The sequence below is a fragment of the Macaca nemestrina genome, chromosome 7, assembly GCF_043159975.1.
Source record: "Macaca nemestrina isolate mMacNem1 chromosome 7, mMacNem.hap1, whole genome shotgun sequence".
In the NCBI taxonomy this organism is placed as follows: Eukaryota; Metazoa; Chordata; class Mammalia; order Primates; family Cercopithecidae; genus Macaca; species Macaca nemestrina.
This window is the reverse complement of record NC_092131.1, coordinates 3,345,773-3,369,910: the sequence shown is the minus strand read 5'-3', so window position 1 is coordinate 3,369,910 and position 24,138 is coordinate 3,345,773. Positions and strand designations below refer to the sequence as shown.

At 63.1% G+C, this 24,138-nt stretch overlaps 1 protein-coding gene across 6 annotated transcripts in view; it reads left to right on the top strand.

Annotated features, from left to right (window-relative positions):
• Nucleotides 1-23,882, top strand: part of LOC105489830 (kinesin family member 26A) — a 43,213-nt gene extending 19,331 nt beyond the window's left edge. For 4 of the 6 annotated variants that reach the window (XM_071099491.1, XM_011755006.3, XM_024795405.2 and 1 more), the window contains 13 exons: nucleotides 1,610-1,797; nucleotides 10,546-10,735; nucleotides 14,721-14,933; nucleotides 15,560-15,653; nucleotides 15,961-16,223; nucleotides 16,313-16,496; nucleotides 16,689-16,851; nucleotides 17,130-17,292; nucleotides 17,973-20,889; nucleotides 21,561-21,766; nucleotides 21,895-21,912; nucleotides 22,238-22,388; nucleotides 22,630-23,736. In XM_071099491.1, coding sequence (XP_070955592.1) covers nucleotides 1,610-1,797; nucleotides 10,546-10,735; nucleotides 14,721-14,933; nucleotides 15,560-15,653; nucleotides 15,961-16,223; nucleotides 16,313-16,496; nucleotides 16,689-16,851; nucleotides 17,130-17,292; nucleotides 17,973-20,889; nucleotides 21,561-21,766; nucleotides 21,895-21,912; nucleotides 22,238-22,388; nucleotides 22,630-22,811 — 4,932 coding nt within the window. In that variant the 3' untranslated portion in view covers nucleotides 22,812-23,736. Of the gene's footprint in view, nucleotides 1-1,609; nucleotides 1,798-10,545; nucleotides 10,736-14,720; nucleotides 14,934-15,559; nucleotides 15,654-15,960; nucleotides 16,224-16,312; nucleotides 16,497-16,688; nucleotides 16,852-17,129; nucleotides 17,293-17,972; nucleotides 20,890-21,560; nucleotides 21,767-21,894; nucleotides 21,913-22,237; nucleotides 22,389-22,629 lie in introns of all 6 variants that reach the window. The other 2 variants (XM_024795406.2, XM_024795404.2) reach the window with 2 other exon arrangements.
• The last annotated feature ends 256 nt before the right edge of the window (nucleotides 23,883-24,138 follow it).

The following is a 24,138-nucleotide window of genomic DNA, read 5'->3' as shown; positions in this document are numbered from 1 at the left end:
CATGCCCAGGTGTGCTCAACCAGACCCAGCTCTGCTTGGGGGACTCAGGAGCTGCTGTTAACATTGTAACTTTAAAGATAGCTCTTTCCTGTCTGCTTAGCAAGGGAGTTTAGGCTTTTGATAAGGGACACATACATTAAGTGATGACATAGAATTCACATTTGAGGTGAGGGGGTGGCTTGGAGAAGGAGACGGCTGGCCGGGCTGGGTTCAGAGGGATGTATAGGAGTTCCTGGACGGCAGGCTGGTAATGGGGTGTGGTGTGCTGGCACAGTGTCTAGTGAGCTGTTCCAGGTCCCAGGTTCGCCCTTTTCTGCTACTGGGCAGTCCTTCTGGAAGCCCCGGAGGAGTGGCTGGTGCCTAGGGCCTGGGAGGGCACCCAGCTTCCATCCAGCCTAAGTCTTGGGGCTCTCTGTGAACTTCCTTTCGCAGACTTGGTTCTGTTGCAGGTCCCGGGAGGGGCCTGGAAGCTGGTGCTGGCCATGGGTTGGGCAGAGTGAGCCCCTCCATGGTAGTGAGGAAGGAGACTGTCTGGGACGACAGGGCCTCTGTCTGGAGTGTCCCTCCCAGGTCCTGGAGTGACTTGTTCTGCTGATGTGCCATGCCTGGCCTCTGACCTGTGCCACTTGGGACACCCTGAGGATGCTGGGCCCTCCAGACCGGCCCACGTCCCCTCAGCATGGGGACCCCAGTCCTCTGCCAGCCTGGGCACAAAGGACACCTCGGGCAGTGGTTATTGATTGGACACTTGGGGCCGAATGACGGTTGGCACCCGGGTGACTGTGACCTGACCAGGCCATGGTGCTTAAGGGGGTCCTTGGAGAGCTTGGGGCAGTGGGCCCTTGGGGCGGGCGGCCGGGGTGAGGGGTGGCCAGGCTGAAGCAGGCTGCCTTCCCTGCCCTGCCTGAGGTTGCATCCCCCCACGCAGCCCAGGGCCAGGTTTGGCCTGAGGGTCCCACGTGTCTGGGAACGGAACATGTGGAGGTGGAGCTCATGTTTGCTGGGCTGTCCCGGACGTTTAATTACGTTTGTGCTTCATTATGAGGCGGCCTCCCTTTCTGGGATTTATTTGAGCTAATGAGTTGGAAATGCCAGGGTAGTATTTCAGATGAGGGAGCGCCATACATCACCATACGTGGGGCAATTAGTGCTCCTGCCAAATAGTTATTGTGGTTTCTTCTCGAATTATGCCGCTGGGTGCTCCCGGGTGGCTCAGGGGTGAGAGGGTGGGGGGTCTGTGTCCATCGGTCTTGACCAGTGTGGTCACTGCGATTCTGGAGCTTGATGGGGGAGAGGCAGAAAGTCTAGCTCCTGGGCCACCGTCTGCCTCCCTCTCTGCCTCCAAGGAGTCCTGCTGGGGCAGAGCACCCACACACCCCGAGCCGGGGCTGTGACCTCAGGGCCCAGGCAGGCCTTCCGCACTGGCCCTGTCTCCCAGCTCTGATTTCTGGGGCCTTCCTGGCTTCACAGGCTGGGCCCTGGGGGTGCAGAGCCTCCAGGAATGTGCTGGGCTCTGGGGTACCCAGGCCTGTCTCTTCCACTCCAGGTGCCAGGGGCGGTGGTATCTCTGCCCTTGGGTTCCTCATATGCACTCTCTCCTTCCCTCCAGGCCGAGGCAGCGGTGGCGGCCGTGGCGGTGGCAGACACGGTCCGAGAAGGCCCCCCCGTGGCGGGCCCTGATGGTTTGTCGAAGGCCTGGGGCCGTGGTGGGGCCTGCACATCTGCTCTGGTCACCCCCACCCCGGGCTCGGTGGGGGGCTCCACAGGCCCCTCAGCTGCAGCCTCCTTCTTCATAAGGTATGTCCTGGAGTTTCCTGGGTAGCATCATGGGCGGGGCCCCATGGCCCCGGCTCTGAGCCCCTGGGGACCTGTGGGCCGTTCCTGGGGGACGTCGGGCGTGCTTGCTGCCAAGATGAGTGGATGGGGAGCTGCACAGAATGCAACTGCTGAGCTGCTCGCAGCCTGCCGGCCTCTTGGGCCCCATGCCAGGACAGCACTTGTCCTGTGGGTGTCAAGAGAAATGTTGGGGGCATCTCACCCTTGGGGGAGCACTGCCAAGGAGGGGCTTTGTGGCCAGGACCCTGCCTGAGTTGGAGCCTGGTCCCTGCCTTTTCTGAGCTGTGCAATCTTGGGCAAATCACCTGATCTCTCTGTGCCTGGGTTTCCTCCCATCAGCTGGGCTCTTCCTCATAGAGTCGCTGTGACTGCAGCAAGAAAATGTGTGTGAAGCCCGGAGAATGTGGCTGGCCCAGAGTGGGGCAGCTCAGCTGTGGACACTGGGGGCTGCTCGGGGCAGGTGCAGGCTGGGGCCACAGAGATGACAAGGCCGGTCTTCAGGGCAGCACGAGGGGAGGGGCAGCAGGGGCTTGAGTGGGTGCCCACAGTGCCAGTCGGGCTTTTGGTTGGCAGGTCCGGCTCCACCAGGGCATCCCCCATTGGGGGACTGTGTCTGACATCACTTGGTTCCTTTCCCAGGCCGTGAGCTCAGGTGCCTGGTTTCTCTGTGCTCCCCCTCTGCTGACCCCCACCACTGCCAGAATGCCAAGCCTGAGGCCCCACAGGCACCAGGTCCTCGACCGACTGCTGTTGTGGATGTGGTGGGCCAGGCAGAGGGAACAGGGGAGCAGAGGTGGGGAGGGGGAGTCGGCATGGAGGGGCATGGCGTGGAGCTTCCACTGGGCCCTTCCCGGCAGGGTGTTTGGTCCTGGGGAGCTGTGGCAGAGCCCTCTCTTATCCTTGGGTGTAAGGATGCGGATCACAGGATGTAATTGCCATAATGCCTGGTAATGGCAGGCCCAGCCGCGGGTCACTGTCCCATTAGCAGCCCCGCGCGGGTGCTGATAAGCTTGAACATGCATCACACCCGACGGCCAGAGACGAGGGCGTCTTATCAGCGCCGGCCCTGGGGACTGTGCGGTCTGATTGCAGAGTGACGGGGCATATGATTAGGGCATTGTCGCACGCCGTGCGCCGGGCTGAGGGCTGATGAGCACACCACCGCATTGGAGCCCAGCCAGGCCGCGCACGTGACGAGTGTGGCCTCAGAGCCACCCCAATTAGGCGCCGAGAGCATGGCGGGTGGGGACCCTGGTGGGAGCAGATGGGGGTCCTGCCCAGCTTGCTCTGGGGTCCCCCGTGTGTGTGCCAGCTCACCCCGTCACAACCCGCCTAGTCCTGAATTAAAGGGCCTGTGCGGCCGGACTGGGCACGGGCCTGTGGCCATGCTCCTTTGGGTCCTGTTTGGCAGGAGGATTTGAAACGTGGAGACTTCCAGAAAAGGAAGCTGCAGTGCTCAGAGCTCCCCCCATCCTTAATGCTAAGCCCCCTGGTGCCCAAGGAGAGTTCCTGACCCTAGGAAGTAGGGGTAGGGTGTCGGCCCCCAGCCTGGCTCGTTGGTGTCCTGGAGTCCAGCAGAGCGGCCCTGGCTGCCTTTTGTTTGGGAACTGAGGCTGGTGCCGCTCCCCAGCCTCGCTGCCTGCTGACCTTGGGAAGTTACCATAGAAACCAGCGCATCAGGCTGGGGACCCAGAGGCGGGTCTCCCGAGGCGGGGGGTGCTGCCGCCGCCATTACTTCCAGCCTGTTAGGCACCCTGGGTCTCAGCGGCTCCTGCCAGGCCACTGCAGGTGGCAGGCCGTGGGTCAGGTTGTGGCGGCGGACGTCCTGGCAGGTGGGCCCCGTCGGTGGGTGCCTGACGTGGGCTGGGGTCAGTGGTGGGTGACCCACAACTGGGTGACTCCAGTGGGACTGCAGTACCCTGAGCCCTCGGGGTGAGATCAGAGGGAGTGTCTGCTCCTGGGTTTTGTGGATGTGGGCGTGGCTCTGAGTGGGGATGAGTCCGCTAGGAGACAGTGGAGCTTCAGCCCCCACCCCAGGGTTCTTGGGCACGTGCTGAGGATACCTTCTGTGTTCCCACCTCCACCCTTGCGGAAGACCCGGGAGGGGGTGGCACTGACTCCAGCCCCTGCTCTGCCCTTGGGAAGTTTCCAGTCTGGAGGGACGAGGGGCACCTCTGTGGAGGCAGCCTTAGATGGCAGCATGGGACCCGTGCAGCAGCCGGGGCAGAGTGGTCTCTCAGGGAGCGGGCTTTGAGGGTTAAGTAGGAGTCTGGCAGGCAGCATTGCCAAGTGGGGACAGAATGGGGTAGAGGTCAGGAGTTTGGGTTTTTGAATCTTGTGGGCCTAGGGAGTCTCAACTCTGCTGCTGCCCACAAACGCCCCAACCCTGGCTAGGACACCAGCCTCAGGCTGCCCCCGATCCTTCCAATGGCCTCTGGACTCCTCATGTCCACACCGGGAAGCTGGGATGTGCAGTGATCCCATGGGTGCCCGGGTGCCTGGGTTTCGTTAATGCTAACAGGGGCATAGATAGAGGAGGGGCTGAGCCCCGTGCCCTTACCCCATGGGTGGGGCCTGGGGGAGCTGCAGGGACTGAGGCTGCGCAGCTGTGATAGAGCTTGGCATGCTGGCCCAGTAAGTGTTCAGAAAGGTGGGGTGCGTGGACCGGGTGGCCCCCAGGGTTAGGAGTTTTCCGAAGGCTACGGTGACCCCCGAAGGCTCTGGCAACTCTGATGATACTGTCTGCGGCCCCACTGGTTTGTGCTGGCACTGGGAGCCTCTGCAGTGCCTCCTCTGAGGTACTTCCACCATCACACTCTCACCTGCTCGCTGCCATGCTGGTACGGGGGTCCCCTCCAAGACCCCAAATCAAATGTCTTCGAAAAAACTGCTAAAGGAGTTTGCTTCCCTCTGGTGGGGGGCACCTCATGGCACACGCAGGTACCCAAACCCCCCACTCCCCACCCCATTGTGGCCTCAGCAGAGCCCCCCGGTGTCTGCCTGGATGCCCAGGCCCATGGATGGTCAGGCTGGCACCCAGCAGAAGTACAGCGCCTAGCGGGGGCGGTGCACTCCCCAGAGGCTTAGCTGGGGACCCACATGGAAGGCACTGTCTGGGGAGATGCCCCCCCACCTGTCTTCTGGCCTGTGGCTGAAAATCCAGGACACAGGAAGTGCAGGCCACAGCAGGGCTGGGAGTTGGAGAGGCTGATGCCTCAGTTCCTGGCCTCAGGCCCCAGCTGCCTCCAGCTGGGGTCCAGGGTCCCCTTCGCAGGTCTGCAGGACCCAGCTGGGGTCCCCCGACGCCTGCCCTGGTTCCTTGGTGAGGCAGGTCTGGCAGGTGGCAGGTGTCCCTGGGGTGAGGTGGAGTAGGGAGGGTGGGGCTTAGTCCAGCAGCCCCACACGGCCCAGTGTGGAATCTCTGGGTTGGCCATAAGTGATTCTTGCACGCGACAGAACAGGCTCGTGTGTCTCCTTGGGGTAATTAAGGGCCTCGCCATCAAGACCAACTGCCTGTGAAATTACCCTCTTGTTTGGAAGAGGTGATTTTTCTCTGTAAAAAGGGAAATATTTCCCTTTCTGTTGACGTGAATCGATGGCCAGGGCCAGTGAGCTCAGGCAAGGCTGTGGGATTGCAGCAGGACACCCGGTGGCTCTGGGGGCCGCTCAGGAGCCCGCTCTCTGGTTCATCCTCAATCACGCATATTCTGAGGTCTTCTGTGAGCATCTGCCCCAGACCCCCTGCTGGGAGGGACACAGCTGTGTAAACTGGTGTCTCACGGCAGGGGGTAGTTTCTATAGAAGCAGGAGGCGCAGGGGCTGGGGACGCCCATCTCAGGGCATCAGGGCAGGCTTCCTGGAGGAGGTGGCTTGTGAAGATGGGGGCTGTTTATGCAGGTGAAGTTCCTGCTTTTCTGAGTCTTCCCTTTTGAGTCTTCCCTTCAGAGTCAAACCCCTCAGACTTGCGCACTGAGGGCTGCTGCTCCCTGGCAGTGTTGGGTGTGGGTGGTGTCTGCCGTAGCCTGGGGGAGACAGCCCCCACTGCTCAGAAAGTAAGTTCGTGCTGGCGGCCCTCAAGGGCTGTTGAACCCAGGCATGGTAGCCAGGTGGGGCTGCTGTGTCTGACGGGTGTTTCCATGGGGACCTGAATTTCATCAAAGGAGAATGCCCATTCTGGGGCCTCGTTAACGCAGTGACAGGCCTTTGAGTCATACCAGGGAGGTAACCCCGTAAAAGCAGGCACTGGGAGGGCCCAGGGCTGGGGTGCAGCGTGTTGGCGATGGGCCCCAGGAGGAGGGGGCGCCTCAAGTTAGGTCAGATTGTGGGGTGGAGATGTGCGGCAAACAACCTTCCAGACTTCCAGGGCTGGTGGAACCGCAGAAGATGCCGGGTCCCAGCCTCTGTCTAGGCGGCCTGGGCCCTGGGTGTGCTTGCTGTGGCCCAGGCACACCTGAGGTCTGTGCTGGAGGCGCCGGCTCCTGGGAGGGTCACTGGAAGGGCAGAGCCCTTGTGGCCTTTCACATGGCCGATGGAGCAAAGCACCAGCCTGGTTTTGGCCTCTGCAGACCTAAGGCTCCAGCCCCAGTATCCCTCTGGCCTCTCCAAGTGCTGCTGCAGTCTCCGGTGCTCCGTGTCCCCTGGAGGCTTGGGGGTGTGGGTGCCGATGCCCTACTTCCCACAGCCTTGGGTCAGAGCTGGTACCCTGACCCCACCCAGCCTAGGGAGGGGCTGCAGGGGAGGTTTGAGGAGCTGGCTCTGGGTGGGCGTGACCTCTCCCCGTCCACTTGAGGCCGAGCCAACGCCCTCCAGTGAGGGCCTGTGCTGGGTGTCCCCCAACATCCATTTCCAGAGGAGTAAAGGGGTGCAGGGAGTCTCCCTGTCCCTTATAGGGGCCACCGTGGGGACCATCCTCAGCCCCGCCTGTCCAGGCGGGCTGGGGGGCTTCCCACCTGCACCTCAGGGCCCTACCCTTCCTCCCTCCATGCCCTGAGAAACCTGGGGTCCCAGCCTTGGGGCAGCACCAGGCAGCGGGGTGGGGCAGCCCTGTCCCTGTCCTGCCTGCTAGATGTAGATGTTTTCCAGAGCAGGGCTGCAGCTTCTTCCCTTGTGGGCGGCTGGCTGGAAGCTGAGGTGTAACCCAGGGTTGTGGGGTGGGGGGTCTGGAACAGGAGGCTGAGGCTGGGGTGGTGGGTGGGCAGGAAGAACCCCAGAGCAGACAGTGGTGAAATCCAAGCCTTCTCCCACCCAGGCCCCTACACGCGCAGATGCAGCCCTGCCTGCCTGCCTCTGGCCTTGCCCGGGCCCCTGCCCAGTCTCTCTGCCCCTCTGGGGGCTCACTTTGAGGTTTGGGTTGTGGCTCTGTCCTCTGCACTTCCCAGCGTTCCCCTCTGCCCGGGCCTCTTGCCCTGTGGACAGACGCACAGGCGCACAGACACACAGACAGCGTGGGCAACTGTGTCGGCCTCCACCCTGTCCCTGATCTGCTGTGTGAGTGATCTTTGGGTGAGGAGGGGACAAGGGCCTCTTCCTTGCAGGGCAGTTGTGAGGTTTACAGAGATGAGGCTTGGCACGGTATGGGGTACATACTGGCGATGCCAGGTGAAATCCAGGGGTCTCAGGCACACAGGCCTGGGCCCCAGGACGCAGGTGCCGTTGCTACCTCCAGCTGTGGGCAAAGAACCCAGGTCCCCGCGGCGGCGGGCTTCCCACACCTGGAACGACCAGGGCTTCTGGGTAGCCCTGGGTTTGGTTCCTGGGATTCTTACTCCTGGCACCGCCCCCCCCCGCCCCCACCAAGCTCCATGTCTTGCCTGGGTGGCTGCAGGCACCGCCTGCCACCGCCCTGTTAAGGACTCCACCATGTGTCGTAGATTACTTTTATTTTCCATGATGACACCTCACTAGGAGGAACGCCGTCCCTGGGGTCTCTTAAAAGACAGCTCCTATTCAAGATGAAAGAAGTTAAGCAAAACGCCGGCGCTGCAGCCGCCACAGTGGGGGCCGCGAGAGGCTGGGCCCGGCTCTGGGGTGCAGGTCCTTCCACACTGCGGTCAGTTTTAGGGAGTCAAGATAGACTTGAGAGACTGAGGGCTGTGGGCGGCGTGGGGCACGTTAGGGGACAGAGGAGCCCAAGGTGGGTCAGGAGAGCACCAGTGGGCAGCGTTCACCACACCCTTCGCCGGGTGGCATCCTGGCCTCTGGCCCGCATGGGAGCACTCCTTTTGGGACACCCAGTGTGTGTGTTCGTGCACCCCTGCGGCGTCCTGGTGTCCCTGTGTTGGTGGGTCCACAAGCCGGGGTAGGGGCTCTGGGTGCCTGCAGCAGAAAATGTGCTGGGAGGGTGTGGGGCCCTGCAGGGGTGGGGTGGGTGGGCCACAGAGAAGCCATGCCAGGGAATGAGTGGGTGTGGCCCAGTGACCTGACCTGGGGACACATCCCCAGCAGCAGGGTTAGCACAGCCAAGGCTCAGGCGCAGCGGGCCTGCACTCTGTGTGTGTGTGTGTCTGCGTGTGTGTGTGTGTGTCTGTGTGTTTGTGCACCTGTGTATGTATGTCTGTGTGTGTATATCTGCATGTGTGTGTGCGCATCTGTGTATGTGTGTGTCTGTGTGTGTGTCTGTGTGTTTGTGCATCTGTGTGTGTATGTCTGTGTGTGTATATCTGCATGTGTGTGTGCGCATCTGTGTATGTGTGTGTCTGCGTGTGTGTCTGTGTTTGTGCATCTGTGTGTGTGTGTGTGTGTGTGTCTGCATGTGTATGTGTGTGTGCATCGCTGTGTGTGTGGGTGTATGTTTGCATGTCTGCGTGTGTGTGTGTGCATCTGTGTGTGTGTGGGTGTATTTGCGTGTCTGTGTGTGCGTGTCTGCGTATGTCTGTGTGTGTATGTCTGCATGTGTGCCTCTGTATGTGTGTGTGGGGGGTGTGTGCGTGTTTATGTCTGTGTGTTTGTGCATCTGTATGTGTATGTGTGTGGGTGTGTGTGTGCGTGTCTGCGTGTGTATGTCTGTGTTTGTACATCTGTGTATGTCTGTGTGTGAGTGTGTGCGTGCCTCTGTGTGTGTGTGCGTGTCTGTGTGTGTGCATGTCTGTGTGTCTGTGTGTCTGTATGTGTGCGTGTCTGTGTGTGTGTGTGTGTGCATTTCTGTGTGTGTGTCTGCATTTTTCTGTGTTTCTCCGTATCCTTGTCTCTGTGTGAGTATGTGTGTGTCTCTAGAGTGTCTGTGTGCCTGTGTCTCTGTATGTGTGTCTCTATGTCTTTATGTGTCTGTCTCTGTGTGTCTCTGTGTTTCTGTATGCATGTGTGTATGTGTGTGTCTCTGTGTGTGTTTCTGTATGTGTTCATGTGTCTGTGTGTGCATCTGTTTCTGTGTGTGTGTTTCTGTATGCATATGTGTGTGTGTGTGTTTCTGTGTTTCTGTGTGCATGTGTGTGTTTCTATGGGCTTGTGTGTGTCTGTGTTTCTGTGTGTGTGTCTCTGTGTCTCTATGCATGTGTGTGTCTGTGTTTCTGTATGTATGTGTGTGTCGCTGTGTGTTTCTGTATGCATGTGTGTGTGTCTGTGTCTCTGTGTCTCTGCATGTGTGTGTGTCTATGCATGTGTGTGTCTGTGTCTCTATGCTTGTGTGTCTGTGTGTTTCTGTATGCATGTGTCTCTGTGTGTTTTTGTATGCATGTGTGTGTTTCTGGGTGTCTGTGTGTGTCTCTGTAGGGTGTGCATGTCGAGGTCTCCTGGGAGTCCGCCCCAGTGGCTCCCAAGCATGCACTGGCCTCCCCTGGAGGGTGTGTTAAACCCAAGTGTCAGCCTCTCCCTGGGAGGTCCTGTGGTCTGGAGGATTCGGGAGACCGCACCTTCTGGGAGTCCTGCACTGTGGGTGCAGGAATCCCGCAGCCCTGGAGGTGCTGGGGCAAGGCTGAGCCTCAGGGTGGACTGTGGGGTAGGGAGGCGCTCACCCTGGCTGAGGGGCAGGGTGGCAGCGGGGGCACTTCCCAGCAGCCCTGAGTGGCGAAGGGCCACAGGGGCCCAGGAGCGGGGCAGTGGCTCCAGGATGGCTCTAGGGCCTTGGCGTATGGCAAGGGGCGAGATAGCCTCAGCTGGGGCCTGGGGCGCGGTCATCTTGATGGCAGCATTAATTGAGCCCCTCCTGTATGTGGGCACTGTGCTGGGTGCCCTGAGTGTGTCAGTTCATTAGGGCCACACAGAGGCCTCCATTGTCACCTCATCCCACTTTGGAGATGTAGAAACTGAGGCACAGGCAGGCCAGGTGGACGTGCCCGGGTCACAGCTGTGCATGGCTGCCCACAGTCTGGGCATCGGGTGGGAGCAGCTTTCACTGTCCAACCCCCACGGCAGCTGCAGGTGGGGGATGAGGGCACAGCCCGTGGTGGGGGATGAGGGCACAGCCCGTGGTGGGGGATGGCATTCAGTGCAGAGTGCACGGAGGGGCGCTCAGCCTGTGTGGGTCTGGACCCTGTCACAAGCTTGGTCCGAATGCTGGGCAGAGCCCCTGGGGCAAGGATGCCACGGAGGCCCCAGCCTGAACCATCCATTTGCAGGAATGAAGTGCAGGCCTCCCAGCCACATTTTGGGCTGTGTTTCCTGGGATGGTGGCTGATGAGGTCCCCGGGTGGGACCGCCTGGTGACTTGCAGGCGGGTGACAGGAACAGCTGCTGTCACCCACCACTGATCCTGCTTCTGCCTCTCCTCCCCAGGGCTGTGCAGAAGCTCAGCTTGGCCTCCAAGCGGAAGAAGCCCCACCCGCCACCACCTCCAGCCACCCGCGGCGCCTCCACCTACCCCACCGACTTCAGTGGGGTCCTGCAGCTGTGGCCGCCCCCGGCGCCCCCCTGCCTGCTCAGGGCTGCCTCCAAGACCAAGGACAACCCTGGCAGCATCGGGAAGGTAGATGCAGCCCCGAGTTCGGGGCCCTGGGTGGGGAGGCCAGGGGCGTCTGAGAAGATGCAGGAGGGGCGTGGGAGTGGAGGGGCTGCCACTTCCTTCTCTGGGTTGGATAAGAGTGGTCAGTGGGGTGCCATGGGGAGATTGAGGCCCAGGTGGCAGCAGGGTGCCTGGGAGCCTGTGCTGGGCTGGGACTGAGGGGATGGGCGGGGAGTGGCGCGTCCTAGGGGTCCCAGGGGCACGTGCTAGGTTCATCGTGGGGTGGGACAGCCAGGTCACGGGGCTCCCAGGGACTAAGGATTGGGTTTGATTCAGGGAAGCCCCTCACGAAGGCTCCACTGAGACGCGGCCCTGAGGGGGCTGGGGGCAGGAGGGGGCTCTCTGCTCTCCAGAGTCACCGTGTGCAGGCGGGCCCCTGCTGTGGGAGAGGGGGATGTGTGATAGGTTGATTCTGGCGCCGCGCTCCAGATGGGAAGGCTGCAGCCTGTGGAGGGCACAGGGTCTCCATCAGTGATAGGACAGGCTGGCTCCTGGCTGCCCCTGGAGCTCTGAGCCTGGGGCCTGTGGCTTGCTGGTTGTGCCCTCCAAGTCTTGGAGAAATACCTGCCCCTGGCCGGATGGTGGCCCTCCCTTCTTCTGGGAGCTGGCAGTGCCTCGTTCATGGGCCCGTGGAGGGTGGGAAGCCAGTCACACAGCTCTGTGTGTGCCCCCTGTGGCTTTTTCCCGCCCCTCTGCCTGCTCTGCAGCCAGCCCCCTCCCGCCAGCACCCCGAAAGCACTGCCTGGCGCCTCCAGGCCCAGAGGAGGCCTTGGAGGCTCTGTGCCCCATGTGGGCCATCAGGCTCCGTGCCCTTCTGGACTCAGTTGGACCACGATTCCCAGGGGTTCAGCTCCCCAGGGGCAGGGTCTGGAGGGGACTCTGTGCCCACGTTGGAGACCCCCTGACAGAAGGCCCCTGTCCCTGGGTCTGGGGCTGCCACAGGCCCCTCCCACTGCCCTAGCTGCCCCGGGTCTAGGGTGCCAGGAGCACCCCCCGCCCCCGCGGTCCTGGTGACAGCCTGCTTGACGTTCACAGCTCTGTAGTCCTGCAGGGGCCTCCACACCTTGGGGCTTTGTTAGAGCTCGGGAGGTGGCAGGCTAGTGGGAGGGTTCTGAACGTGCTGGCTGTGGGGAAGGGCTTTAAGTGACTGTGTGTCCGGCCCTGCCCTCAGTGGTGCAGCTGTCGGGGGGCTCTGCCCGCTGCCCGCCCAGTGATGTAGTGAGCGTTGTACTTGCAGCCCCTGGAATGCTAATTTCAGTGACTTGAGCCCCCCAACTTCTCCAGGCCAGTCCTGGCGTGACCCAGTCCTGACCCTGGGTCCTCCCCACCCTCAACAGTCCCCTTGAGACGGGGCAGGTGGGTGCTGTGGGCCAGGCGGCCGCTGCCTCGGCCGTGTGGGCTGCAGAGCTGGGGAGGACGCCGAGGTCAGGTGTGGGCGGTGGTGGGCAGGCAGCATCCAAGTTCCCCGCCCGGCCTGGGATCGGGGCCCTGGCTCTGGCCTGGGCCTGGCACTCAGCCTGTTTGTGCCATCCGGTTGGGGCAGGGGGCAGAGGAGTCAGCAGCTCCTTCAGGAGTCCGCAGCACTTTTCCCAGGGCCCCGCGTTTCTTAGGGGACAGCTTCTGCCCCACTTCCTCCTGGGGGCAGCCTTGGCCGAGCTTCTCCCTTCTCTCCATGGCAGTCACACCCCCGCCCTGCCCCGGAGCGCTCAGTGCTTCCCCAGCAACAAGGAGCCCTGGGTCACCAGCCTTCCAGCCCCTCCACCCTCCACACCCCCCAGCTTCCCGGGTGTTATTAGCACTAATGTCACATAGTCAGAAATGCCGCCTGAAAGGCGTTTAATATTGTCACAGAAAAGAAGTTAGATTACGTTCAATTTCTGACATTAATGTGCTACTTAAGATAATTCATCACATGGTGGTATTAAAAAGACATCCCTCTCGGGGTGGGTGCTGAGCAGCGCCCCTCCCCCTCGCTGCCTGGGCTACCTCTCCAGAGCTGGAAGCCCTTTTTTAATGCAAAATGTGTGTTTTCCCTACCAGGCAGCTATTCAGTAGGGCTTTGTAATATCTGAACATTTAGGGGAGAGACTTGCTGTGCCTTCTCCTGCAAAGACCCTGTCATTTCCCCGAAGTAATGACAGGGTTCGCTCTCGCAGACAATGGCCTGGGCTGGGACCAGGGCAGTGTGGGGCAGGCTAGATGGCCGGTGCCCGCACTGTGGGCTGCTCCATCCCCTCCCTGGGGAGGCCCGCACCCTCCCCTCCCTCCTGGTTGTGAGCCGGTTCTGGGATTAATGCCGCTGGCGGAAAGGGCGGCCGGCAGGTGTTGAGAGCCGAACCGTGGGCCTCTCCACGTCACTCCTTCCCGCTAGGAATTCTCTCAAATTTGCAGAACCCATTTGGCTCCTGAAGTGGTGAGGAGTTCACGCTGGAAAAAAAATTGCCAAAAATTACCGGGAAGTGCACGTTTTCGTCTGCTTTGCGGCGGCGTCTGGAAATGAAATAGTTTTGTTCACGTTGTCAGGGGAATCAAAGAATCGATTCTCGCCTAATGGAGCCCAGGTTCTGAGTAGTACAATAGAAAAGTGTTTCTTCACGCTGCTCCCGGGAGAGCGGGCACTCCCGACTCCAGCGGCTTGCATATCAATGTGCCCCGTGCCCAGGGGGAGTAGATGGCGCCTGGTGCGAACTACCCACGGTAAACCAATTTTGCCGGCGTTATGTATGTGTCACTTACAATTAAATCCGTGAAAAATATTGGCTCTGAAATGCGTCTCGGGTAATTTGATTTACGCTGTAGTGGAGAAATCAGAGAGATCAGTGCAGAGTGGACTGTGGTGTCCTCCAGCAGGAAATGGGGCCTGTCTCCGGCCCTGCGTTGGAGCCCTGGTTCAGGGTGGCCCTTGTGTGCGCAGCCTCTGCTGGGTCGGAGCCGCTGCCTCCTGGCATCGAGACACCAGATCCACCTGTGTGGGGCGTCCCTCCTGTGCGTGGGTTTCGGAGTGTTTGCAGTGATTGCTCTGGGCTCTGGTATCCTGGGTCCTGCCCCTCCCCGGCATCTGTCCCCTCTCAGGGTGCTGGGGTTGGTGTCAGGATCTTCCGGTGCCCGTGTGGGGCCCAGTTTGGGAATCTGTGTGTGTGTGCTTTGGAGACACCATTGCTTCTGCCCAGCACCAGGGCTGCCTGGTTCCCTGCCAGCTCGGGAGGTCAGGCTGGAAGCCCAGCCCCACCCTCAGTCTGCCCCCCGGGCCTCAGTCTCCCCAAGCCTGCAGTGGGGCCGGTGAGACTGAGGCGTCAGAATTTACATCTTCCCTTGGATGGGATCCTTCTTGTCTTGCCCCTCCCCGTTTGCATGCGAATGGGCTTCCCCCTGCTTTCTGCTGACCCTAGTCCGGCAGGCCACAGGGTGCCAGGGTTCGGTTCCCTCAGCTGGCCCAGGTCAGAGGCAGCCATGCCCCTGGATGGCTCCCCGGGCAGCACCAGCCCTCTGCGGCTCTCACTCCTCTGTGGGGCAGTTCATTCCCTTGTCTTCCAAGTGCTCCACCTCAGCCTGGGGAGAGCCTGCAGGGGCTGGGCCGGGGGGCTGTGCTCCTCCCTCCTGCCCTTTCCTGGACTGAGCTGCTCTGCAGGACCTGAGCATCCGTCTGTCTTTTCATGGAGGCGCCTGGAGCCTGCCACCCCCTCATTCTCTGTGCCGCACGTTCAGTGCTGACAGGCTGTGCACAGGCCTTGCCTCTCCCTGGCCCTCTCTCACCTTCTCTCTGCTCTGCTGACCTCACATGGGATCTGCTCTCGCCTGGAGCAGGGGCGCGGTGTCCACATTCCTGCGGTGGGGGTGCCAGTGTGAGACCTGGCCCGCTGTCCCCTCCTGAGCTGGGCCCCTCCTGCCCTGTAATTAGTGGCCAGCTGGGCGGAGGCAGCTTCTCAGGTGCCGCCCACCTCTGCCCCAGGTGAAGGTTATGCTTCGGATCTGGCCCGCACAGGGGGCCCAGCGCTCGGCCGAGGCCATGTCCTTCCTGAAGGTGGACCCTCGGAAGAAGCAGGTGATCCTCTATGATCCCACCGCCGGTCCCCCAGGCAGCGCAGGCCCCCGGCGAGCCGCCACTGCTGCAGTTCCCAAGATGTTTGCCTTCGATGCCGTCTTCCCCCAGGACTCCGAGCAGGTACGGGCAGGCGGACTGGGTGTCCTCCTGGGGGTCCGGAGCCGGGCTGCTGGCTCAGCACATGGGTTAGATCTGCGCCTGCTTTTCCGTGCCGGGTGCAGAGGAAGAGTGAGCAAGGGGGGCCCGCTGCCTGCGGTGCCTGCCGGCTTACCTCCCTCATCCACCTGGCCAGCGTCCTTGGGTGTCTCCACCTGCCCCTGCTGAGGCTCTGGGCCAAGTGCACAGGGAAAGGCCTGGTTTTCCGGAGCCCGCCCTCCGGGGAAGTTTTCTGAGCAGCTGTTGAGCTCTGGGCCCTGGGGGCGCCCGGTGCTCCCTGCTCATGCTGAGCGGTGGACCGTGTGGCCGTGTGTGCATCTCTCCACGCGTGGTGGTCTGCCCTCGGCAGCCGGACTTCTGTGCTTTGCGGGTGTGTGTCTGCACGTGTCTGGCCAGTCCCTCCTGCGTGTGTCCTGGGTCCTGTTCTTGTGTGTTCTGTGCTTTCCGTGTGCACATGGGACCTGTCCTTGGTCCCAGGTGTGCAGCCCAATCTCCTTGTGGGCTGACGCCTCAGGCCCACAGATGTGGCAGAAGGAAGGGGCCACAGCCCCTGGGCCCTGGCACCTGCCTGATTCTCTGTGCCCCCCCAGGCCGAAGTCTGCTCGGGGACCGTGGCCGACGTGCTCCAGTCGGTGGTCAGCGGGGCTGATGGCTGCATTTTTTCCTTTGGCCACATGAGCCTGGGTAAGTGCCCTTGCCCCACCCTGGATGGGTCCTGCTGGCCACCCCCTCCCATCCTCATTATGGTGGTGGTTGGCAGCTTCTGGTGGGAAAGGAGGCTGGTTCTACACATGGGCAGTGGTGGGCATATGGGGTGAGGGGCTTGTGGAGAGGAAGCTGAACCCCTGCAGAACTAAAAGGCAGAGGGCTTAGGATGGATCCAAAGAGGCCCCTAAGATCTCAGTGCCCCTGGTTGACCCCAGGGACCCCAGGAGCCATAAAGGCTCCTTGCATGGTGTGTGGTGGGGCCTGACACCTGCGTGGCCCCCAGGCAAGTCGTACACCATGATCGGGAAGGACAGCTCGCCGCAGAGCCTGGGCATCGTGCCCTGCGCCATCTCCTGGCTCTTCAGGCTCATCGAGGAGCGTAGGGAGAGGACGGGCACCCGCTTCTCCGTCCGGGTCTCAGCTGTGGAGGTGTGCGGGCGTGACCAGAGCCTGCGGGACCTGCTGGCCGAGGTGGCCCCTGGCAGCCTCCAGGACGCCCAGTCTCCGGGAGTGTACCTGCGGGAGGACCCCGTGTGTGGGGCACAGGTGCGCCTGCCTACTGTCCCACCCTGGGGGAGGGGGCTGTGCTCGGCCCTGAGCTGCTGAAGACACTGCAGGCTCTGCCTTTCCTGCAGCTCCAGAACCAGAGCGAGCTGCGGGCGCCCACGGCCGAGAAGGCGGCCTTCTACCTGGATGCGGCCCTGGCGGCCCGCAGCACCAGCCGAGCGGGCTGCAGTGAGGACGCCCGACGCAGCTCCCACATGTTGTTCACGCTGCACGTCTACCAGTACCGAATGGAGAAGTGCGGCCGGGGAGGAAGTAGGTGCCATGCCCGCACTCCCAGACCCCTGTGGGACGTGTGTCAGCGGAGACCCAGGCACAGGGGCCCATCATCCAGTGGCCCCTGGGGATGTCCCTAGGGTTGTCCCCTGCTTGGGCCTGGGGTGGGGCTGTGGAGCAGGGTCTGGGGGCCCCTGGCTACACCATCATTTGCTTGTCTTGCGGTTCCAGTGTCCGGAGGCCGCAGCCGCCTGCACCTCATCGACCTGGGCAGCTGTGAGGCGGCATCTGGCAGGGCCGGGGAGGCTGCTGGGGGTCCCCTGTGTCTGTCCCTGTCGGCCCTGGGCAGCGTCATCTTGGCCCTGGTCAATGGAGCCAAGCATGTGCCGTACCGGTGAGTGTGGGGCCTGGGCAGGTGCCGACCAGGGTGGCCCCTTGGTGACCTGGTAAATCCGTGTCTGGTGTGCCCGGTGCTGCTGTGGTCCCCAGCTCCTCAGGGCTTTGCTCCTCCACCACCTGACAGGCCTTGCTGCCCGTGGGCTGCCTGGGGCACCACGCTATGCTGGTGCCGGAGCTGGGTGGGAATGAGACTCATCCCAGGGCTGCCCTTGGCCAGCCTTTCCCTAAGTTCCCTTCCCAAACCCTTGGCATCTGAACCGCCTCGACCCCCAGGGACCACAGGCTCACCATGCTGCTGCGTGAGTCCCTGGCCACCGCCGGCTGCCGCACCACCATGATCGCCCACGTGTCGGACGCGCCAGCGCAGCACGCGGAGACACTCAGCACCGTGCAGCTCGCCGCCCGCATCCACCGCCTGCGCAGGAAGAAGGCCAAGGTGCTCCCCACCTCCTGCCCACCTCATCCCGGGGCCCTCCCAGCTCCTGTGTCCACTGCAGGCCTCTGCTGGCCTGGTTGGGGCGAGGGCGGGCAGCAGGTAGCCTGGAGCCTGGGTACATGTCCTGTGTGTTCTGGTGTTATGAGACCGTGCCCATGTGGCCTTCCCTGGGGGGTGAGGAGCCCAGCCTGAGATCTCTGGATGCCTTGGGGCTTGCTGTATGCAGCTTGTGGTGGCCTCACTCCAGCCTGCTGCCCCTGCACAGGCCCTGGGGTGCTCAGGAGAGCCGCACCAACTCCACAGGAACTTCTTAGGGACCCATCTCTAGGGCTAGAGGGTGGAGTTAGGGGCACTCTGGGGTTACACGGCCCTTGGTGTGAGTCCTGGCCACTGGCCTGGGCATGCATGCTTGTCTTTTGAGCTTCCCGTTCCCTCCCGGTGTGGGGTAACACCGTTTTCTTTGTAAAGTTGCTAAGAATGGTCACTTAGGTTCTTCCCCTGAGACTCAGTACCGCTCCCAGTGTTTGGCGGGACATGGTCGGTGGTGGCTGCTGTGGTTTTCATCTCAGTGACCACAGCATTGGCCCTGTGCTCTGGGGAGGGTCGGGGAAGCGGGGTTGGGATGGGATGAGTGGGTATAGGGGAGCCTGGGCTCACCAGCTCCACTTTTCTTTCCCCAGTATGCCTCCAGCTCCTCTGGCGGGGAGAGCTCCTGCGAGGAAGGCCGGGCCCGTCGGCCCCCGCACCTGCGGCCCTTCCACCCACGCACTGTGGCGCTGGACCCCGACCGCATGCCCCCCTGCCTGCCCGGCGACCCCGATTACTCCTCCAGCAGCGAGCAGTCCTGTGACACGGTCATCTACGTGGGGCCTGGTGGAGCAGCGCTGTCAGACCGGGAGCTCACCGACAATGAAGGTCCGCCTGACTTCGTGCCCATCATCCCTGCCCTGAGCCGCCACCGGCCCTCCAAGGGCCCCCGAGACGCAGACCACTTCCGCTGCAGCACCTTCGCGGAGCTGCAGGAGCGGCTGGAATGCATGGACGGCAGTGAGGGTCCCTCAGGAGGTCCAGGTGGCACCGATGGAGCTCAGGCCAGCCCTGCCCGTGGGGGCCGGAAGCCCTCGCCACCGGAGGCTGCGTCCCCCAGGAAGGCCGTGGGCACCCCGATGGCTGCCAGCACCCCTCGAGGCAGCTCTGGCCCAGACACCCCCCAGAGTGCCCCTGAGCCCTGCAAGGCCACTGTCTGGGGTGACCAGAGAGAGGATGGCAGCACTTGGCCCCAGCTGGTGGTTCCGGAAAAGGCCGCAGTGGTTGGAGGCAGGAGGCCATTGCCCAGCCCGGCTCCCCCACCCCCTCAGTTGCTGGAAGCCTGCAGAGCCCCAGAGGAGCCTGGGGGAGAGGGCACTGATGGAGTGGCACGGACCCCTCCCGTGGGCATGAGTGGGCAGGTGGCTGGGTCCCCGATGATTCCTGGGGCCACCTGCCCCCGCCTGGCTGCTGGCAGTCGCTGTCCGGAGCGGGGCCTGCTCACCACCACGGTGACCCTGCAGCGGCCTGTGGAGCTCAACGGCGAGGACGAGCTGGTGTTCACGGTGGTGGAGGAGCTGTCCCTGGGAGGGCTTGCTGGAGCTGGGCGGCCCACCAGCCTGGCTAGCTTCGACAGCGACTGCTCCCTGCGGGCCTTGGCCTCGGGATCCCGGCCGGTCAGCATCATTAGCAGCATCAACGATGAGTTCGACGCCTATACCTCTCAGGCCCCTGAGGGGGGACCCCTGGAGGGGGCGGCCTGGGCCGGCAGCAGTCACGGCTCCTCCATCAGCTCCTGGCTCAGCGAGGTCAGCATCTGTACTGCCGACAGCCGTGGCCCCACGCCGCAGCCCCCCTTCAGCCCCGACTCGCTGGCAGGGCTTGACCCTGGGGGCCCCCCTGCCCTGGATGGTTCCTTGGGGGATGGCAGCTCTGGGTTCCTGGAGCCAGACAGACCTGACAGTCCTGGGCCAACCTGGGGTCCGTGCCCTGGGGAAGTGGCTGCAGTGGCCCCATCCCGACCCAGCAGGGAGCCCCAGGCCGGGCCCTCGCGGGGGGCATCCGCAGCACAGACCATCCACTCCAGCCTCCCCCGGAAACCGAGGACTGCCTCTGCCACCACCCGTATGGGCTGCACTCGCCCGGGCCAGAGCCCACCTGGCCGTGGAGGCCTCTTTGAGGACCCGTGGCTGCTCCGGACAGGGGAGTGTGATGTCCAGGCAGCTTTTGCTGGCAGGGCCCCCAGCCCCACACTTGGCTCCCCCCGGCTGCCTGAGGCCCAGGCGATGCTAGCCTGTGCCCAGAGAGTGGTGGACGGGTGTGAGGTGGCAGCCAGGGCGGCCCGCAGGCCAGAGGCTGTGGCTCGGATCCCACCGCTGCGGAGGGGTGCCACCACGCTGGGTGTGACAGTGCCAGCTGCGTCCTGGGGGGATGCTCCGGCAGAGGTGGTGGCCTGCTCGGGCAGCCTGAAGGCCTCCCCCACCAGCAAGAAGAGTCTGGCTCCCAAGGGGGGCTTCCTCCCGAGGCCCAGTGGGGCGGCCCCCCCGGCCCCACCCTTGAGAAAGTCCAGCCTGGAGCACAGGAGCAGCCCGGCCTTGGCGCCTCCCCATGCTGTGAACCTGCCGCGTGCCGGGGCTGCTGCCGTCCTTCGAGGGGAGGAGGAGCCCAGGCCCGGCAGCCGGGCTGACCACTCCGTCCCCAGGGCCACGTCCAGCCTGAAGGCCCGGGCCAGCAAGGTAGAAGCGGCACATCGTCTTGCCGGCCATGCATCTCTGGAGCGGTACGAAGGCCTGGCGCACAGCAGCAGCAAGGGCCGGGAAGCCCCTGGGCGGCCTCCCCGAGCCGTACCCAAGCTGGGTGTGCCACCGTCCAGCCCCACACACAGTCCAGCTCCTGCCTGTAGGAGCGGCGCAGCCAGGGCTGTGGGGGCCCCCAAGCCCCCTGCAGGTGGAGGCAAGGGCCGTAGCCTAGTGGCTGGCGGGTCGCGGGCTCTGGGGCCTTCGGGGAAGCTGTCGGCGGGTTCTGTGCCGGGCCGGAGCCCTGGCGGCCCTGTGGCCGGTCCCAGAGCAGCCCCACGGGCCGGGCCCAGTGTCGGGGCCAAGGCCGGCCGGGGTACCATCATGGGCACCAAGCAGGCGCTCCGGGCTGCTCACAGCCGCGTCCATGAGCTGTCGGCCAGTGGAGCCCCGGGCCGAGGTGGCTCCTCTTGGGGCTCAGCGGACTCGGACAGCGGCCACGACAGCGGTGTGAATGTTGGGGAGGAGCGGCCACCCCCAGGCCCAGCCTTGCCCTCACCCTACAGCAAGGTGACCGCCCCGCGGCGGCCCCAGCGCTACAGCAGCGGCCATGGCAGTGACAACAGCAGCGTGCTGAGTGGAGAGCTGCCGCCCGCCATGGGCCGCACCGCCCTTTTCCACCACAGTGGTGGCAGTAGCGGCTATGAGAGTCTGCGGCGTGACAGCGAGGCCACTGGCAGCGCCTCCTCTGCCCCTGACTCCATGAGCGAGAGTGGGGCTGCCTCCCCAGGTGCCCGCACCCGCAGCCTCAAGTCCCCCAAGAAGAGGGCCACAGGTAGGTGCGGACGTGCACAGCCCTCTACAGTTGACGGGCTTTCTGTGTGTAGCTGTGCACAGCCCTCCACAGTTTACAGAGCTTTCTGTGTGTAGATGTGCATGGCCCTCTACAGTTTACAGGGCCAGGAGATGCTGGACAGACGGGCACAGCCTTTGGTCCCAGACGCACACAGCCCTGGACAGTTTACAGACTCCCCTGGGGCTTCCTGTGTATGGACGTGCACAGCCCTCTGCAGTTTATAAACACCCTGTGCTTGCCCTTCTGTGGCCCAACCCTGCCCCAGGGGTCAATCCTAGTCTGTGTCAGGGCGAGCACAAGGGCAGCCCTGCACGGGTCGCCAGGCTGGGGCACTGGACTTGGTTTGGGTCCCGGGCCTGGTGCCTTGCTGGCGAGTGTCCAGCTGCCTGGGAGGGCCCCACCAGGGCTGCCCCAAGGGACAGAACTGCTCAGATCATGGCAGGGAAAGTGGGGGCACTCTCGAGAGCTGTGGTCCTGGCTTGGGGTCGGCTCCCTCCCTGCCCTGGGCAGAGCACCAGGCTGAGGATTCCTGGAATGGACCCCTAAGGTCTCCCGGTCAGGACTTGGGCTGGCTCCTCAGCGTCCCCTCAGGGGCTGTGCCTGGACTGGGCCCCGCCTCTGCTCACCCTGTGCCCGGCTCTCTGTTCCAGGTCTGCAGCGGCGGCGCCTCATTCCCGCCCCACTGCCCGACTCTTCTGCCCTGGGCCGCAAGCCCAGCCTCCCCGGGCAGTGGGTGGACCTGCCCCCGCCCCTGGCCGGCTCCCTGAAGGAGCCGTTTGAGATCAAGGTGTACGAGATTGACGACGTGGAGCGCCTTCAGCGGCCCCGCCCCACCCCGAGGGAGGCCCCCACCCAGGTAGGGCTGGGGTCTGTGAGCCCTGGTGGGGAGGCCTGGTCACAGATGGCAGAGTGAGCCATCTGATGGGCTCATCAGGCCTCTGGGGCTGTGGCCGCGCAGCTCCTGACCTCACTTTCTGTCCACAGCCCTCCCAGGACACGAAGGTAAGAGTGGCTCTGCCCAGCCCACACCTGTGGCAGCTCCGACACTTTCCTTGGGCAGTGGGTGGGTGGCTGGGGGGTCCTGAGGACACTGCTGCTGTCTGCTGGAATTCTCCCCAGTCGTGGGGAGGGTGGTCCTAGAGTGGTGCCAGGACCCAGACAGGCATGGGTGGGCTGCCCCAGGTCCGCCCCCTGCCCGCCCTTGGGGCCCCACTGTGTGCCTGCCAAGGTCTGGCAGGTGAAGGGAGGTGGGGGCCACGGCAGGGCTGCTGGGGGTCTCTGGGGAGAGGGTCCCATGCCTGAGCCCCCCACCCGGCCTGCCTCCCAGGGTCTGGCGTGTGTCAGTACAAGGCTGCGGTTGGTAGAGCGCAGGCAGCAGCGGCTACGGGAGGTGCAGGCCAAGCACGAGCACTTGTGTGAGGAGCTGGCCGAGACCCAGGGCCGGCTGATGCTGGAGCCTGGCCGCTGGCTGGAGCAGTGTGAGTCCCGCCTGCCCACGGACCCAGCCTGGCCCACCATGTGCCCTGACGCCTGCCCTCCCCTCCCCTCCCCGAGCCCCGTTGCTCTCCTGTACCTGCTCTCCCGTACCTCGTGGTGGGAAGGCTGGAAGGCAGGGTCGGCCGGGCCAAGATGCCTTTCCTGGGGACTCTGGGGGGCCAGGTGGCTGCCCCCAGCCTCGGGCCTGACACAGGTGCCTCTCCCCTCTCCTCCCCTTCCCAGTTGAGGTGGACCCGGAGCTGGAGCCTGAGTCGGCCGAGTACCTGGCGGCCCTGGAGCGAGCCACGGCAGCCCTGGAGCAGTGCGTGAACCTGTGCAAGGCGCACGTCATGATGGTCACCTGCTTCGACATCAGCGTTGCAGCCAGTGCTGCCGTCCCGGGGACGCAGGAGGTGGACGTCTGAGGCTGGGCACCAGACAGGATGGGGTGTGCAGGGGGCTGGAGGACGGGACGTGGGATGGAGCGAGGATGTGGTGGGGGCTGTAGGAGGAGGATGCGGAGGGGTTTATGTGCAGGACGGGAGTCTCGGAGAGGAGACGGAGGGCGGGCCGGCCACGCGGTGGACAGAGCGAGGGTGCCAGAGTGACCAGAAGACCGTCACCACCCAACAGCAACGCAAGTGCCTTTGACCTTGATTTGGACTTTTCTCCCTTTTGCATTTGGTGCTACAGACTTGAGACACCAGCAGAAGTTGTGTTCAGCCCGGCCCCGCTGCGCCTGTCTGGCCCGGGGCTGGCGCCGTTGTGTTTGCGTCCGTCTTGCCTTCTTTGCAACCAAGCAGTTTTTGTGGAGCGGGACTTACCTGCGTGCCCCAGGGGTCTTTCAGGATTCAGGATGACTTTTCTTTTACAATGGTTTCCGCTCGGCAGAGCCCGGGTTGTGTGGTTCTCAACGCAGATCCATCCCGGGGTCTCTTGGGCAGGGACGGCTGACCTCGAGTCCCCTCCCTTCCCGAGAACCTGCTCTGTCCTGAGGGCAGCTAGCAAGGGCTGAGCCCCAGGCACAGGTTGCCTCTTCCACGGCAGGAATTTTTACCAAAACCACAAGCAAAAAACAAAACAGACCACCACGACAACAACAGAGATAGGGGGATAGGGTTTTGTAAAGGTTCTGTTAGGTTCATATTTTTATATCATTTTGCTCATAAATGCGGAATTTGCCGTGGGAATTTGAAGACAAATGATCTATGTTTTTATGGTTTTCTAGGGAAGGTGTCCTGGGGGCCAGGCTGTCTCCAGCTGTGGGAGGCCTGCTTCCTGTGGGGGGCACCCTGAGCAGGGTGGGGGGCCTTGGGAGGCACTTCTTGCCGAGTGCAGACGAGGGATGATCCTGCCAGTGTTTGCGACGTCCCCGCACGACAGGCTCATACTTTCTGAGGATCGTGCATAGTATAGGGCATCTGAACCTTTGTACAAATGTGTAGATGACATCTTGCTACAGCTTTTATTTGTGAATTAAAGATGCATCGGTGGTTCCCACGGCTGCTGAGTTCGTTGGGTGTCGGCAGACCCCTCATGCCCTGGTGTGCTGCCCTCTGAGGGTTCCCGGGTGAGGGGCAGTAAGTGTGGGAAGGATGCATCCATGGGGACCAGGGCTTTGGGTGCTGTGCCAGGGCCTGCGTTGCAGACCCTGTGGGGCCCACGATGCCATGAGGGCCCTTCAGAGAAGGTGGAACACGACAGAGCTGGGATTCATGCCTGTGCTTCCTCTCTGATCCGCTTTCTTGTTGA